Source organism: Geotrypetes seraphini, chromosome 11 (genome assembly GCF_902459505.1).
Source record: "Geotrypetes seraphini chromosome 11, aGeoSer1.1, whole genome shotgun sequence".
NCBI classification, from domain to species: Eukaryota; Metazoa; Chordata; class Amphibia; order Gymnophiona; family Dermophiidae; genus Geotrypetes; species Geotrypetes seraphini.
This window is the reverse complement of record NC_047094.1, coordinates 8264566-8282717: the sequence shown is the minus strand read 5'-3', so window position 1 is coordinate 8282717 and position 18152 is coordinate 8264566. Positions and strand designations below refer to the sequence as shown.

Genomic DNA, 18152 nt, shown 5'->3' with positions numbered 1-18152 from the left:
GTCTGGGGTGGAGATTGGGTAGAGATGGGCGGAGTCTGGCCCACAACTTAGCCCCGTGTTCTTCAACCGCCAGTCCACGGACCAGTGCCGGTGCACAGGGCATCAGGCCCAAAACAGTGTTCTTCAAGCGCCGGTCCACGGTGCGATCAGTGCGGCGTTATCTTCAAGCCAACTCCCTCTTCCTCATTCAGTGCACAAAGCCACGGGCAGTGGCTCCTACGGGCGTCCTGCACCTGAACTGGAAGCATTCTCTCTGATGTTGCAACGTCAGCAGGAAGGCTTCCAGATGAGGCACGGGACGTGCAAGGTGCAATTAGGACTATTATGGGGGCGGGGTCTGGGGTGGAGATTGGGTAGAGATGGGCGGAGTCTGGCCCACAACTTAGCCCCGTGTTCTTCAACCGCCGGTCCACGGACCAGTGCCGGTGCACAGGGCATCAGGCCCAAAACAGTGTTCTTCAAGCGCCGGTCCACGGTGCGATCAGTGCGGCGTTATCTTCAAGCCAACTCCCTCTTCCTCATTCAGTGCACAAAGCCACGGGCAGTGGCTCCTACGGGCATCCTGCACCTGAACTGGAAGCATTCTCTCTGATGTTGCAACGTCAGCAGGAAGGCTTCCAGATGAGGCACGGGACGTGCAAGGTGCAATTAGGACTATTATGGGGGCGGGGTCTGGGGTGGAGATTGGGTAGAGATGGGCGGAGTCTGGCCCACAACTTAGCCCCGTGTTCTTCAACCGCCGGTCCACGGACCAGTGCCGGTGCACAGGGCATCAGGCCCAAAACAGTGTTCTTCAAGCGCCGGTCCACGGTGCGATCAGTGCGGCGTTATCTTCAAGCCAACTCCCTCTTCCTCATTCAGTGCACAAAGCCACGGGCAGTGGCTCCTACGGGCATCCTGCACCTGAACTGGAAGCATTCTCTCTGATGTTGCAACGTCAGCAGGAAGGCTTCCAGATGAGGCACGGGACGTGCAAGGTGCAATTAGGACTATTATGGGGGCGGGGTCTGGGGTGGAGATTGGGTAGAGATGGGCGGAGTCTGGCCCACAACTTAGCCCCGTGTTCTTCAACCGCCGGTCCACGGACCAGTGCCGGTGCACAGGGCATCAGGCCCAAAACAGTGTTCTTCAAGCGCCGGTCCACGGTGCGATCAGTGCGGCGTTATCTTCAAGCCAACTCCCTCTTCCTCATTCAGTGCACAAAGCCACGGGCAGTGGCTCCTACGGGCATCCTGCACCTGAACTGGAAGCATTCTCTCTGATGTTGCAACGTCAGCAGGAAGGCTTCCAGATGAGGCACGGGACGTGCAAGGTGCAATTAGGACTATTATGGGGGCGGGGTCTGGGGTGGAGATTGGGTAGATATGGGCGGAGTCTGGCCCACAACTTAGCCCCGTGTTCTTCAACCGCCGGTCCACGGACCAGTGCCGGTGCACAGGGCATCAGGCCCAAAACAGTGTTCTTCAAGCGCCGGTCCACGGTGCGATCAGTGCGGCGTTATCTTCAAGCCAACTCCCTCTTCCTCATTCAGTGCACAAAGCCACGGGCAGTGGCTCCTACGGGCATCCTGCACCTGAACTGGAAGCATTCTCTCTGATGTTGCAACGTCAGCAGGAAGGCTTCCAGATGAGGCACGGGACGTGCAAGGTGCAATTAGGACTATTATGGGGGCGGGGTCTGGGGTGGAGATTGGGTAGAGATGGGTGGAGTCTGGCCCACAACTTAGCCCCGTGTTCTTCAACCGCCGGTCCACGGACCAGTGCCGGTGCACAGGGCATCAGGCCCAAAACAGTGTTCTTCAAGCGCCGGTCCACGGTGCGATCAGTGCGGCGTTATCTTCAAGCCAACTCCCTCTTCCTCATTCAGTGCACAAAGCCACGGGCAGTGGCTCCTACGGGCATCCTGCACCTGAACTGGAAGCATTCTCTCTGATGTTGCAACGTCAGCAGGAAGGCTTCCAGATGAGGCACGGGACGTGCAAGGTGCAATTAGGACTATTATGGGGGCGGGGTCTGGGGTGGAGATTGGGTAGAGATGGGCGGAGTCTGGCCCACAACTTAGCCCCGTGTTCTTCAACCGCCGGTCCACGGACCGATGCCGGTCCACAGAATAATTATTTTATTTCTGCCGGTCCATAGGTGTAAAAAGGTTGAAAAACACTGCGCTAGTGCATCTTAGCGCATGCTAATGCGTCCATTATATTCTATGGACGCATTAGCACACGTTAGCATTTAGCGCGTGCTAAGACGCAATAGCGCGCCTTAGTAAAAGTTCCCCTTAGTGCCTTTCCACTCAGATCAACACAACAAAACTTACTAACTATTCCTTCTTTGAAAATAATTGGGACCAGAAGAGCAACCATTTTTTCAGTACTAGCTCCCCAACAGTGGAATAATTTGCCAATTTACTTACGCGGCGAACCATCATTAGACAAATTTAAGCGTGCCTTAAAAGGCTTTCTTTATAAAGATGCATTCGATATGTAGATAGAACATTCAAGTAAACACAATATCTTGACCCCAATGAATTAAACGAATAGGTCATCAAATTGAAACTGTAAACGCTTTTTAAAACCTTTTTTTCCTTTAAAAAAGGCTGTTAATATATAGACTGTTCAATTCATCTAAACAATATCCTCATTTACTGACTGAATTCATTACAAATGATTAAAGCATCTTCAATCAATTCATTCTATACTTTTTCTTAAATAATCCCATCCTTTGTGTTCAAACCTTAAATGTTTCTTTTTTTCTATAAATTGTAGTTCTTCCCATTACCCATTTGTACCAGTTTATAGAACAAATGATTTGTATGTAATGTCTTATCTTATTTTATTTTGTCCACCCTACTCTCTTTTTATGTATTGAAACATGTAATACGCATTGAAATATATGATATTGCGTAAAAAATCAAAATTATGCCCGGCGATTGCTGCTTCTGTGTATACTCATTTCTTTGCTACAGAAGCTGGAATTCCTTGTATAGAAATGAATTGGGCAATTCGGGGGGAGGGGGCTTATTTCTCAAATGAACCAAGTTTCAAGTGTTTTCAAGTTCATTTTGTTTCCAGGCCTGCTCAGACTTCTTTCCAACTTCCCTCGAGTTGCAAAGAATACAATGTCTTAAAAAATGTTAATTCTCATATTAGGGAAAGGGATTTGGGATATATATATGCCACCTTTTTGTACTTTTACCATCACATTCAAAGCGGCTTACATACAGGTATTTCAAGCATTTTCCCCATCTGTCCTGGTGGGCTCACAATCTATCTTAATGTACCTGGGGCAGAGGAGGATTAAGTGACTTGCCCAGGCTTTGAACCCACAACTTCAGGTTGCTAAGGCTCTGGCTCTTGGTTACATTCCACACTGCAATTATAAATGCTTCTTATTATGTAAATCAGATATGTACTGTGTTGTGACTTTTTCTTGTCTTCTCCCTTTCCCCTCCCCTAGTATTTTATAAACAGAGAGAGGACAGTAAGTCCTAAACTGCATTGCAAAAACGGATTCCAACAACGGCAACATGAATATTACCAAAGGTGGCCTAGTGCTGTTTTCAGCTAATTCCAATCCATCTTGTGTGGAACTAGCAAAGAAGATTTCTGAGTAAGTCTAACCATTCATGAAAATCTTTGGGTTTATATTTTTATATTAAGTGGTGTTGAATTTATTTTTTTGCACATGCATCTAGACTGAAGCTTTCTGTAAATTTTATTTTTAAGTAAGTCTTTATTGAACATCAACAAAGAAACAATGATTCCAAAACAGGAAGCTCACGAGCTGAATACGATATGAACCCTCCATATGTTTTACATAGTTTTTAAGGAAGAAGAAAGGATATTGAACAACCCACTCAGAACAAAATCTCTCCTACCTCCCTTCCTCTTCCCTTATACCTAAAAGTGAACCCCATTTCAACCATATAAAAGTTAAACAAGTCGAGTTTGAGCCAGATGTCCTCAGACTTTTTCTCACTTAGGCAAAGTTTTCTGCCTAATGGTAGTGAGCTTCTTATTTTGGAAGCTGTAATTCGGGCGAGCTCAGAATTTACGCAAGGAGGCAATTGCCATATCCTTTCAGATTGCAGCTCAAGTCAGTTTAGCTGCATCTAGGCAATGCCTTATCAAAGAAATGTGTGGCTCCATCAGATATGGAATGTCTCTTTAACAAAAAGATCATGGGGTCCCAAAGCACTTAAGCTAACCAATCTGAAACTTTATTTTCTTCCAAGAGGCTTTACCTTTGAACATGACCACCAACTGTAGTCTAAGGTACCCCAGACACCATATTACTGTCAACAAACTAAAGGGACTTGGGGGAACCAAGATTATAGATGGTCTATGGCAGTGTTTCTCAACTCGGTCCTGGAGTACCCCCTTGCCAGTCAGATTTTCAGAATATCCACAATGAATATGCATGAAAGAAATTTGCATATTATGGAGGCAGTGTATGCAAATCAAATTTATGCATATTATTGTGGATATCTTAAAAACCTGGCTGGCAAGGGGGTACTCCAGGACTGAGTTAGAAACACTGATCTAGGGTTAAGTACCAGCAATACATTATCCTCGCTCACATTTGATGCTGTTGCTATGGTTACTAAAGCCAATTCCATGGCCTCCCATTCTGGAAATGCATAGTTAATAGCAAGGTAGTTGTATGGGTTTGTTTAAAATTTTTTTTTTTTTACATTGTATAGAAAATTATATATGATGAAACAAATTAGTTTCTATTGCCTAGGGCCTCCAATGTAAATACCTTTTTAAATTCCTCTACAACTCATTCCTTGTTGTTTTGAGATTTCCTGCTTGTGTGCTGAGCTGTGCTCTTTCTTCACCTTCAGGCGGTTGGGCGTAGAGCTTGGTAAAGTTCAAGTCTACCAGGAGCCAAACCGAGGTGAGCATGACCTTGTGTTCAACAGGGGCCCCACAAGACTTTTCATGCAAAAGACCACATGGCACATATCAAATCAATGAAGGAGCTAGCCTGACACTCCCCTCATAATGTGCTAGGACAGGAAGAGCGGAGAGGCATTTCTCTGCTCCTTTTGATGATTTGAAATCTAGGAAAAGGGGTGGAGAGACAGTGGGACAGGTTGTACAGGGATGTGACAGAGAAATCTAGAAATAATACTAATCTATCTGTCACTGACGCTGACACATCCTTGCAGAAGCTGCTCCCTCTTCACTTTCAATTCCTCCCATCTCAGCTTTTTGATTTCACCCCCCCCCCCCCAATATGAAAGATCTGGCTTCCCCACCAGCAACTTTCCTTAAGCATACAGGTATAGCTGAATTTTCTCCCATTGGCGAAGAGCCTGAGAAACCCTGCCATCTTTTGTACTGCTGCTACTTTTTTTAGGAATGGGAAATGATGATAGTGGACAGAAATGTTTTGCTGTAGGATAGATGTTGCTATAGGAAGGAAGAAATTGTCAGACTTAAAAAAAAAATGGGTTCTGGTTCAGGGTCCTCAGCCTACAGGAAAAAAAACTAGTGTAGTAGCTATCACCCCCATCATTAAACACTGTTCTGTTTTCTTTTTATCTACTGATAGTCATGTTGCACTTTTTTATGTGAAAAAAATTTGAAAGTACAGTCAAACCTAGGTTTGCAAGTAACGCAGTTTGAGTGTTTTGCAAGACGAGCAAAACATTCTCGCAAATCGTGACTTGCAAACCATGCATTGACTCGATTTGCAGGCATTATTACTCACCCACCCGTGAACGCCCCCTCCCCCACTCGAACCAATATCACTCCCCCCCCCACGCTTGCGAACAGGCATTCTCCGCCGCCCAAACAGAAGCCTTACCCCATCTGGCTCCCTGTAATGATTGTTTAGTCTGCTTTCAACAACCACGGGTTCTTCAAGCAGCTGCTTGAGCATTTGAAAATGAAGATAATTCATTCTTACAAAGTGGAGAAGGCATATGCTTTCTCATCTAGCAATCTCAACGGTCAGAAGCATTGTTAAGGAATGGACATTACATGAAACTGATGTCAAGACAAGATCTGGCAGACAATGAAAAATCTGCAATAGAACTGCTTGAAAACTGTTCACATCTGCAAAATGGGGCCCCGCAAATGACCTGCTGAAAAATATAAGTGACACTGGAGTAGTTGCCCAGAGTACAGCGATAATTACACAACAATGATCTGCATGGGGAAGTTGTCATTTGCAAAAATAAAACCGTGATAAGCTTGAAATGTTTTAAGTAAAGTTTGAATTATTCAACCACAAACCATATAATATACATTTGGAGAAAAATTTGGGTGAAACATTTAAAGAACAGGACACCTTGCTGTTCAGCGTGAGAAATGGATCTATCATACCTTTAGGGTTATATGTCCCATAGTCGGTAAAGAAATTTGAATATTTCTGCAACAATCTGAATCATACCTCAAGATAAACCATGGAATACTTTCAAAAAAGAAAGATGAGGGTTTTGGAATGGTCTTCATAGTCCTCCCCTCGGATTTGGATATTATTGAAAATTAGTTGGAGATCTCAAACCTGTAGAGTATGCAAGGAGACTGAAATGATATTTTTAATTAGTCTGTAAGAAACAGAGGGCAAAAGAAAGACTCCTTGCTTGCTAGAGGAACCATCAGAAGCTCTTAATTTTGCCAAAGGAAATATTGACTGAAAGGTTGTCCAAACTTTTGCAACTGCCATATTCAGTTTTCTTATTTTGAATCTTAAACAAATGCAAATTATGCATTAAAATTTGTAGAAAGGTACTATGTAGAGGTGTGTGTTGGCTTTTGTTCAGTTAAGGAATCATTGACAAACTGAATATGACCAGGGATGCCTCTTTGCACATAACCTATATTCAGTGGAACCTTGGTTTACGAGCATAATTTGTTCCAAAAGTATGCTCGTAAACCAAATTGCTCGTATATCAAAGCGAGTTTCCTCATAGGAATTAAGGGAAACTCGCTTTGATCTGTTCCACCTCGTCCACCCCCCCCCCCCCCCCCCGAGGCTATCAGCGCTGCTCCGTTCCCCCCCCCCCCGAGGCCACCGATGCTGCTCCATACCCCTCCCCCACGAGTACCGAAACAAAATACCTTACCCCGATTGGGCACCAGCACCCGAAAATCCTCCCTTTTCTGGGCTGGGCGGTGCATCAAAGGAGATCCTCCCTGTGCCTGTGCTGGGCTGAACTGGGCTTTGAGCATTTGCGCATGCTCAAAGCCTTCTGATCTCGCTCTCTCCGAGATTCTGAATCTGAATGATGAGTCATTCTCAAAAGCCTACGCATGCAAATGAGGTTTGCAGAGGGTTGCTATATTTGCATGTGCCCTCCACCCATGGCCCCGTGTTTAGTGTGACGTGGCATTAAAAAGTTTGTGGCACGCTGCCTTAGCGTGTTAGCTTCCTGTTCTGGTTTCTTAGGCATTTCTGCCTCTGCCCTTGGAGACCAGTGGTGGAAGGGGAGGGGCATGAGTAAGGAGATTGGAGGGACCATGGAAGAGAAGGCAGAGAATGAATGATGGGACTGAGTGAGCGGGTTGGAAGAACTGTGAAGTAAATAATTGGAGGAGGATGGGAAAGTGAGTGGAAAGAGCATGTGGTGGGTTTCCCTCCACACTGCCCCAAGAAGGCACAGATCAGGCTATGCCTTCCAATTCCAGAACCTGTCTAAGCAGGTAGTGCAGCCAGTCTGCTAGTGTCTGTTATGGCAAAGAATTGCTTATTCCAGCTCAGAGTGTCTTACTGACCAATGAGAGAGCTGAGGACAGTGTATGTACCTCGTATGTATATCTATAATGTCTTTGTGCATACTTTCTATCTTGAATTTAGTGCTGAGGGTAGTGAGAATTCTTGAAGGGAACTTCATTAGCATTCTTTTGCTCTGCCTCCCATCCTTCTGGCCTGTCCTCCAGTTCTTCAGTTTTCTTTCTACAAGTGAGATGGTAGGAGCCGGTCTTTTCTGCTCATGTTTCTTTTCAATTAAATTAAGGGTTTATTTTGTTAACTGTTAGCAAGATTTTTCGGTACTGCAAAAGATCCCACTCAAGACAATTCTGGCTGTGGGAAAGCGCAGACTGAGGCTGAGGGTCTGCTTCAAAGGGTCAGACTGCTTTGCAGTGCACTCACTTGGACAGCTTGCACTAACAGTTCTGGGGCTCAGGGACTGTTCCTTTGGGAGCAAGGCTTGTGCAGGCTGAATGCTTCTGTGGCAGTTTTTCCAGGATTGGGGCCGACTACTTTCTTCTTCCCGTTTTGTGTGCACAAGATCTGGTAGGGGTTGATCTTGAGCCCTTAGGGGATCAGGTTGCTGTAATTTTTGAGCCTTCAGATGATATCGCTAGTTCTCAGGAGGGCCTTCAGGACACCCCCTCCCCCCCCAAAAAAAAAAATCTTCAAGATCCTTCTCCACCACTTCCAAGAAGCAGTAATGAACACAAGCCATCATCTGAGCTTCCATGCATCGGTGGGAGGTTATTGACTTATTGGGGAGCGTGGGCAGAAATCACAGATTGTACCTCTCCCGTATAACATCCAGCACCCAGCAAACTCAAGTTTTTTCATCCCTTCTCGGACCTTTTTCTAGACTCTTCCACTGGAAGGCCAGAAAGAGCGGCCAAAGTCCGAGCAACAGTACAAAGATCTGGAAGCCATAGTGCCCATACCAGAGGAAGACTCAAGCTCTGGTAGATACTCAATATACTTCATAGTGCCAGGAGAGGCTCAGAAGACTGGAGGCTGATTTTAGACCTCAAAATAGTGAATATGGCCCTCAAGATACCACGTTTCTGAAGAGAGATGGTGAAGTTAGTGCTGGGTGAATTTCTTGCCCCTCTGGTTTTGACAGAGGCCTGTCTGCACATTCCCATCTTTCCAGAGCATAGGAAGTTTTGAGATTCCATGTGCTGGAGCAACACTTCCAGTTTGTGGCCTTCCTCTTTGGGCTGGCCACAGACTTTAACCAACCTAATGATGGTCGTTGCAGCATACCCATGCAGAGAGGGCATACAAGTACATCCATATCTGGACGATTGACTAACCCAATCTGAATCCCAGGCAGACTAATGATTCACAGTGATTCAACTGCTGCAGAAGCTGGGCTAGGTGATCAGCTTTTGAAAAAGCCACCTGGAACAGATGCAGATCTTGGAGTATTTGAGAGTCTTGTTCAACACAAGGCACAAGGGAAAATAGTGTTCTCCCGAAGTCCACAGAAAGAAGCTTCTGCATTGGATACGGGAATTTCAGAGTCAGTCTGCTCTGACGGCCTGGCATTATTTGCTGGGATCAGTGGTTGCGATCATGGACATAGTCCACTGGGCAAGGGCATATTTGCATCCACTCCAGGATGTGCTCTTCTCCTGATGGTGCCCACAGAGGGATGCACTCCACAGTTGCTTTGGACAACAGCAGCTCATCGCAATCTAGCCTGGTGGTTGGAACCCCAGTCTCTCACCAGAGGAGTTCCACTTTGCATCTCTGATCCCCTTCCCAGAGAAAGTGGTCTATCAACCCTGCTTGGAACTTCAAGCCAGGAGCTTCATGTGTTTGCAGAAAAGAGTTAAGTTTTTTTCTCAGATAATGCAACAGCAGTAGCCTATGGCAATTGCCAAGGGGGCACCAAGAGAGCTGCTCTAAGCTTGGAAACCCAGATGTTGTTTTGATGGGCAGAGGCACATCTTCTGGTGCTCTTGGCGGCACATTTGGCACGAGTGGACAGTGTGCAAGCAGATTTCCTCAATCAGAAGACCCTTGATTCTGGGGAGTGGTCACTGTCTCAGGAAGCCTTCATCTGCATTGTGAATTGGTGGGGCGCCCAACATTTGATCTGGTGGTATTGGCATTCAACAAGAAGTCGGTTCGGTTCTTCAGTTGAAGATATGACGTCCTGGTGCAACCCTGGCCAAAGACAGGTTGTCTTTATGCATTCTCTCCGTGGCCCACGATAGGCTTACTTCTGCACAGGAACTGGCACACCAGTAGTTGGTGAGGTGACTGTGGTATGCAGACCTGGTTCATCTTCAAAGAGATCATAGTCTCAAACTAACCTGTCATCCACAGGTACTCTCTCAGGATCCAGAACGTTTTGATCTTAAGGCATGGCTCGTGAGCGCATGACACTAGCACATAAAGGCTATTCAGATGGAGTGGTCTCCACCCTTCTAAGATGATAAGGTGGTATATCAAAATTTTAATGACCTTGAACTTGAAACTTGAAGGCAACATAGACAAAAATATGGAAGTGCTTCCAAACTTGGTATGCTCAGAGGAGTGAAGACCCGAGCTTGTCACCAATCTCTGCAGGAAGGTCTGGATAAAGGCCTAGCTAGCGGTTTGCTTCCTGAAAGTTCAGATTGCAGGGCTGTCCTGTTTTGGGCCTAGAATTAATAGCACTATAGCCATACATCCAGATGTGGCCAGGGTTTTTAAGAGCATATTGCGCTTCCGTCCTCTGGTGTGACAGCCTTTTCTGGCATGGAGTCTTAATCTGGTCCTCCGGGTGTTTTGGTGGCAATTTACCTCCACCTGACCAGTGTCAGAACTTCAGATTTTGTCATGCAGAAATCCATTCCTCGGAATTTTGGATTCGGGTATGGTCTTGTGCACAGTCTCATCTTTTTCTTACCAAAACTGGTTTCCAGCTTCCACATCTTACCTGTCTTCACTCCTTCTGGATCAAGAAAAAGTGATCACGTGTTGAGATTTATATGTGCACTGACTCTTAAGAGGTTATGAACAAGTTTCAGTTGTTGGATCATCTGTTTGAATTGATGGGGGCTGCCCATAAAGGTCAAACAGCCTCAAAAGCGACCTTTTTGAGATGGATCCATATGGCCATTTCTTCAGCCTATATCGAAAATAGAAAACATCCCCCTATATCTGTGAAGGCACACTCCACTAGAAATGTAGCTTCCTCATGGGTGGAATCTTTGGTGGTGTCCCCAGAAGAAATCTGTAGAGCTGCCACTTGGTCTTCTCTCCATAAGTTCATGAAGTTTTACAGGGTGGATGTGTCCCCAAACAGGACTCTGCATTTGGATCTTGAGTTCTGACAGCAGACTCATCTGTCCCACCCTAAACTTAGGGGACTGCTTTGATATGTCCCATAGATTCAGGAACAGTATCTGTCACACCAGAGGAACAATTCAAGTTTCAAGTTTATTATAAATTTGATTAATCGCTTATTCAAAATTCTAAGCGATGTACACATCAATAAAATTACAAAATTTTAGGGGATAACAAAACAAACGAAAAACCAAACCTTGCAGAACATATTGAAGACTAATATTACAAACATATTTAAAAACAGTAATCTTCATTCTAGTAGACAGGCACTCAATTCATGAAGCCGGCCCTGTCAGATGTTCATTTGTCTGCTTAATTCCTCAAAGATGCCGGAGAATCTGTACATCTTGTTTCTTTCCTTTGTCCTGCCTTGACAAGGATAAAGGATGCAATTGTTGCATTGAAGAAGCTAGTGGGTATCTATAAAATCTCCCATACTCTTAATGCAGGTTGTGCTCAAGTTGGTGCCTTGTTTGTTTGCAAATGGTTTATATTTTATCTGTTATATTTAAAATTATATGAGCGGAACAGATATGTTTCTCGGGGAGTGTCCCTGTACCCCTCTCTATTCTTTTTCCTCTCCAGGGCTGACCATCTGCTTTGGTATGAATTGAGGAACTGGAGGACAACCTTAAAGGACGAGAAGCGGAGCGAAAAATGCAAATTAAGCTCTCTATAAGAATTCTTGCAAGAAAGGATTGACTACCTACAGGTTCAGGAATGGAATGTGTCTCTTAGAAGATTACCAAGGTAAGAACCTAATCTTTCCGTGTTTATTTTTCCCTTTAGAAACCAGAGTACAAATTCAAGAATCTGTGAGAGGGAAAGATGTCTTCATCATTCAGACTGTTTCCAAGTTAGTAAATAATACATAATCTAAGTAAAAACCATTGTAATCAGAGGTTTGTTTTTGAGAACTTCCAGATACAGATTTTTAAAATTTAATTTTGTATATATGGGTTAGATTTTGATGAAAAATTTGACAGATTCCCTATTATTTTGAAGAAGATGGGGGGTTAATCCTGTGGAGTATTTCAGCACTAATAATTTCTTTTGGTTGTAAGCTTGTAGTTCTAGCTTAGTGTCCTCACCAGACCAGTCGAGAATATGGGGGTTTTGCCTCTCAACCAGCAGATGGAGGGGGAGGGGGGAGGAAGTCCTCTGAACTTCACCCAATAAAGACACTTAGGTGCTCATTATTTCTCTGGCTTCAAAAGATGGTGATGAGAGAACCATTTAGCTCCTGTATTCGGTACTGAAGCATCTTCTGACTCGAAGAACTGGGCATCAGTTAAGCAGGGTAGAAACATGATGGCAGATAAAAGCCAAATGGCCCATCCAGCATCCACAGCATTCATTGTCTCCTCCTCTCCCTAATAGATCCCACAAGCCTGTCCCAAGCTTTCTTGAATTCAGACAGTCTTTGTCTTCACCACTTCTTCAAGGAGATATTCTACTCATCTACCATCCTTTCTGTAAATAAGTGTTTCCTTAGATTACTCTTGAGCTTATCACCTCTTAACAGCATTCTATGTTCTCTCGTTCTGGAGTTTCCTTTCAAATGAAAGACTCGCCTCACGCATGTTTATGCGTGTAGGTGTTTAAACATCTCTATCATATCTCCCCTGTCTCATCTTTCCTTCAAAGTATTCATATTGAGGTCTTTAAATTTGTCCCTATACGCCTTGATGATGACTACCTATGATTTTAGAAGTAGATTTAATTTGGTCTGCAGCAGGGGTGATACTTAGAGTACAAATTCTTCCTTACCTCTTGGTCACTTTTTTTTTTTCCCTTCCCCTAAAAGAGTTTTAAATTGGATGAGAAGTTTCTATTTAACTTCAAGATGTCAGAAGAACTCTGCAGCATTTGTTCCAGGCTACATTAGTGGTTAGAAGAAACAAGAGAGATTATGCACCTAAACTGTTAAGAGGGAGCTTAGGTTAGAGGCTGAAGTCGGATCAGCAGCAGCACTTATTTCAGAGTGCCTAGACTGAAGCATTGATCTTTCCTACTGGTTCGGCCCACACACCTAAAGGTTGTTTTCAGGGCGAGCTTCAGGATGCAGCCCTTAACGATAGGACGAGAGGACTTTGTGTTCTTTTCCTGGCTGGTTTCCTTTTTCTTCAACCTGAGTTTCCCCCCCCACTTTACTGCATACTGTTCATGCTGCCGTCGGGGGGGGGGGGGTGCAACCTCCCCATTATAGAGAAAACTGAACTTTTCCTGAAAAAAATCGGAAAAAGTTCCATTTTCTATATAATGGAGGGTTCCAACCCCCCAAACCTCCCCCCAACAGCAGCGCGAACACTATGCAGTAAAGTGGGGGGGGAGGTTCCCCACTCACACCTTGTTTCGGAGCTCTTTAAAACTAAAGTTTTCCCGCGGTGCGCTGGTGTCTTGCGCTGAATTGTCTGCCCTCCATTGTCGGCGCGCTGGTGTCTCGCGCGCAACTGACTATGAACTCTCTTCACTTCAACACACTCTTCAGTTTCAATGTTTAATTTCTCTAATGCAGGGATGGAGAACCTTTATACGCAAAGAGCTGCATGAATGTCAGACTATCTCTAGCAGGCCGCTTATAGAAAATTAACAAATGCAACATAACTCAGTGAGATGACTGAATAAACAAAAATTACATATTCCCAGAAAGGTCTTCTGCCTTTCCAAACAATTGCTAACACTTATCAAACAAATTTTGTCCTATTATTGTATCATTCAACGGTTCCATTGACAACAAAACTCTGGTTAATGATATTTGTGCGGCCTGTTTCTCCGACTTTCCATAGTCTCTTGGATTGCATGAAATTCAAGGATAGACTGCTTGTGGCCAATAATAAATAATGTAAACAATAATAAACTACTATTAATATTGACAGGAGTCGCCATGCAACAAATCACTCAAAATTGGAAAGACTATACCAAATTAAATTATACGTTCTGGTGGAACTCTGTCTGTCATATATACAAAATGGAAAAAGTAATAGCAATACAACATGGGAACTTTCATAATTTCAATAAAATTTGGCAACCATTGACTAATTATTCTAATGATTAGATTTCTTAGCACAATTATAATACTTATATAGAAAAGGGGTGGGATATGTATAATTTTTAGAATCATTAATTGAAAAAAGGGGAGGGATATATAACTTTTGATTATATATAATATATACTGTTTATAAATTAAGTTGTATTAATGATAGATACAATGATATATAGTAATTAATTATATCACTTGAATTTCAACTATTGTAAAAATTGAAAAATTTAATAAATAAAATTAAAAAAAAAAAAAAAAAAAAAAGACTGCTTGTGGCCCATCCCTGCTCTTAACAGCTCAAGTGAAGTGGAAAACAGTCCACTGCTTTGTCATTTGAAATAACTGAATAATATAGTAGAAGACTGTACGATCTATCTAGTCTGCCTAACAAGATAAAATAGGATGTGATCCTCCTTAGACATATTGATTTGCCCATACTATTTTTGGGCCCCTGCTGTTGGAAGTTGTTTTCAAAGCTCCCAACCCATCTAGAGCTGTCTTGCCCAACACTGGCTTTGCTTCACAATTACTAGCATTACCATCTAATCGCCACTAAGCTTGTTTGGTTCCTTGCGTTTCATATAGGATTCCTTTATGTTTCTCCCATATATTTTAAATTCATTTACCTTTTTCATCATCACCACTACCTCCTGCGGGAGAGCATTCCAGGCGTCTACCATTCTTCATGGAAAAGTACTTTCTGATGTTGTTCCTGAGTCGGCCCCCCTGCAATTTAAATTCAGGTCATCTAGTTCTATCACCTTCCCTTTTCTGGAAAAGGTTTGTTTGTATATTAATACCTCTCAAATATTTGTATTATCACCCCTGTTTCTCCTTTCCTCCAGGGTGTACATCTTCAAGTCAAGTCTCTCCATGTGTTTTGTGGCATCATTTTTGTTGCCCTTCTCTGAACCGCCTCAAGTCTTTTTACAATATTTGTAAAGCTGCATGATTCCCTTTATTGAACGAAGCACACATGACATTTCCATCTGCTGATCAAAAGGCTTAACCCACAGATTATGTATTGGTCTGGAGGGTTAAAGCAGAACTTCCCAAACTGTGAGTCAGGCCCCCAAATGGGTCACTAAATCTACATTTGGGTCATGATCTATGTGGGCTCTCCATGGGTGCATCATTCTGCACTTGGGGGTGGGGTGTCGCAATTATATTTGGCCACAATGATGGAGTTGCAGCCACAAAAGATTGAGAAACACTGGACTAAAGGAAAGAAACACTGGACTAAAGCAGTAAGACCTAATAGCTTCTTCTGCCTTTCTAGTTTCTTTTTGATAGTACATTTCCCCATCTTTATTTTAAAACTCACCCATATACTATTAGCCTGAGAAGAGCATTAAGCAGAGCTTGTTAATGTTCTGATGAAGTTAAGAGGTGATAGACTCAAGAGTAATGTAAGAAAATACTTCTTTATAGAAAGGGTGACAGATGTGTAGTTTGGTCTTCCTGTGGAGGTGAAGACTGTATCTGAATGTCAAGATAGTGTGGGACAGGCATGTGGGATCTCTTAGGGGAGGGGCGGAGATAGTGGGCACAATGGAGGGGCAGATTAGATGGGCCATTTGGCCTTTATCTGCTGTCATGTTTTTTATGTTTCTATGATTACTACTTTGATGTTCGTGGCCTATTCCGATTTACAGTATGGTGTTTAAAAGTCACCTCAGCCACATCTTCAGTCTTAAACCTATTCACTTGTAAGGTTGAAAAAATTAAGTTCAGGTTTCATTATGCTTTGAACAATTTTAAAGATCTTGTGGTGTAGGAGAGCCAGCTAAAGGCATCTGAGCCACAGATCATGTAATTAGTGGTACCTGTTGACAAATCACAAAGAGGCTATATATTTTCAGAGTCTCCTGAGGTATCGCATGTCTCTCTCCCTCAAAATGTTTGTATTGTACTTGAATGCAATTCTTCATGAGCTAATCCCAAACTCCCTTCCCACCTCAAGTAGTGGTTTGGTTGTACGAGTCAAGATGTCATTGGCGGTTTTCCCTCTGGATTTGTAGGCCATTGCCCATTCTAAACATGTGGGATCTAGTGAAGCCTGTGTAGTTTAATAATGTTTTCTGGGCAGGCTTATACTATGACGATTTAGCTCTTGATAGTTAAAGTGTCCTATTCAAGGTAGTTGTATCTACAACCGTGACTAATAGATTTATTGTAAAACAAATCTAATTGGAGACTGATAGAATAGTTTGTGACATCGTATTTTGGATTTGTCTTTAAAAAGGATTATGTATGACTTTAAAATACGAATTTCTTCATTTCCAGGGATGTGAATACTACGATAATGGAGCTTCTGATCATGGTGTATGCTTGTAGGACTTCCTGTTCCAAGAACATCATCGGTGTGGTGCCCTACTTCCCATATAGCAAGCAATGCAAGATGAGAAAAAGGGGTTCCATTGTTTCTAAGTTACTTGCTTCAATGATGTGCAAAGCTGGTAAGGGAGACTGGATGATGTGATATGATCAAGGAGGTTTGGTGAAAAAAAAATCCCTTTATCTAGCTGCTCCAAAGCTAGTTGGGGCTTGCCCTGAATCTTCATATAAACCATTCTAATTTGTCAAATTTTAATTTTGTTTCTTACCCATTACAAAGAAATTCAAACTGCTTTGTCACATTTGTCTCCAAATACCACTGAAATGCTTTTATGTTTCCCTTACATATACTGATTTCCAACATTTGCTTATTTCTGATCTGAAGAAAGGGTTACCTTGAAAGCTAATGATAAATTGCTTTAGGTTAGTCCAATTTAAAAAAGTATTATTTTTCCTTTGTTTAATTTCTAAATATTACCGCTAATGATATTGTAATCCTGATAATTGTAGAAGCTCTTCCTCCCCCCACCCATACATGCATGCATGTCTTGCTAGCTCAATTTGAAGATTACGTATATACAAAGCAGTAAGAGGTAAACATTAGCACAGAGTAGTGTACCGAAAGTCAAAGCCTGTTCAAAAGTGGGTTCTTGCTGGTAAAACTGGATGGAACAGCAGTTAAGCTTTACTGTGTACTGAAAACAGTCATTTAAGAAAGATTTGCAGGTATTGGAAATGCCCCAAGAGAACATTGTCCCATGTCTTTTGACGCTTCACACACTGAGTGATCAAGAAGTTAAGCTTAATGCCACAGTGTTTGGTATCAAAGTAACGAAGAGGTGAGTTTGTTATGGCAATTGCCTAGACTGATGACAACTCTAAGCTTTTAACTGAGGAATTTGCATGATATAAATGTTTAGAATAAAACTGGTACTGTCAGTAAATGGTGTATGTCTGTTAAGATCAGTAGTTGCAAGTACCTCTTGGAGAGACCAGTTATGCTTCTGGATGATTTTTTGAATGCCATATTGTTGTGCGGATCTCCTGAAAATAATCAGTCTCGCCAAGCACACAGATGTTCTAGTCAGTCTTTCTGGTAAGACTAAGTCTTTACTCAGTATCCAAAGGACTTCAATGTTTCAGAGGGCCTTTGCTGTTCTTTTTTCCACTGGCTCAGTCTTGCATGTTTACATTAGGCCCTGTAGCTGTTTAACTTGTTATGAGCTACCGAGAGAGAGATGAACTAAATCCAACTTTCTTTCCTTTGCCAAATATGAATTATTTCTCCCCTTAATTCCCTGTTTGGGTTCTATCAGCTCTTCAAAAATCACATTACCTGACTGTTCATATCTCTTATTGATGTCATGTATTCAGGTGCTGAGATTGAGCCAACACCCCATGTCTTTGTCTAAGGCACATGCATTAGATTATAGGCAGTGATTTAGGCCTGAGAAGATGAGATGTGTGTTCCCCCAGGTACATTAGATAGTGTGAGCCCACTGGGGCAGATAGGGAAAAATGCTTGAATACCTGAATGTAAACCTAGGCTATAAGTGGTATATAAATACTTAAAATGACATTTTTAGGAAGATTCAGCTTGTGACTGGGATCATTGGGGTCCTCTTTACAGTTTTTAGCTTGTCTGAAGTGCAGGGAATTCTGGAGCTTCAAATTTTACTTTTGTTGATATTATCGTCTTGGAAAGAGACTATTCTCTGATCTCCTTTTGG

The 18152-nt window shown here is 43.0% G+C and overlaps 1 protein-coding gene across 4 annotated transcripts in view; it reads left to right on the top strand.

Moving 5' to 3' along the window:
- The window catches only part of PRPSAP2 (phosphoribosyl pyrophosphate synthetase associated protein 2), a 59013-nt gene that overhangs the window by 8941 nt on the left and 31920 nt on the right, over window positions 1-18152 (top strand). For 2 of the 4 annotated variants that reach the window (XM_033914823.1, XM_033914824.1), the window contains exons 2-5: window positions 3456-3608; window positions 4846-4898; window positions 11832-11898; window positions 16372-16544. In XM_033914823.1, the coding sequence (XP_033770714.1) occupies window positions 3526-3608; window positions 4846-4898; window positions 11832-11898; window positions 16372-16544 (376 nt within the window). In that variant the 5' untranslated portion in view covers window positions 3456-3525. Of the gene's footprint in view, window positions 1-3455; window positions 3609-4845; window positions 4899-11627; window positions 11793-11831; window positions 11899-16371; window positions 16545-18152 lie in introns of those variants that run through there. The other 2 variants (XM_033914826.1, XM_033914825.1) reach the window with 2 other exon arrangements.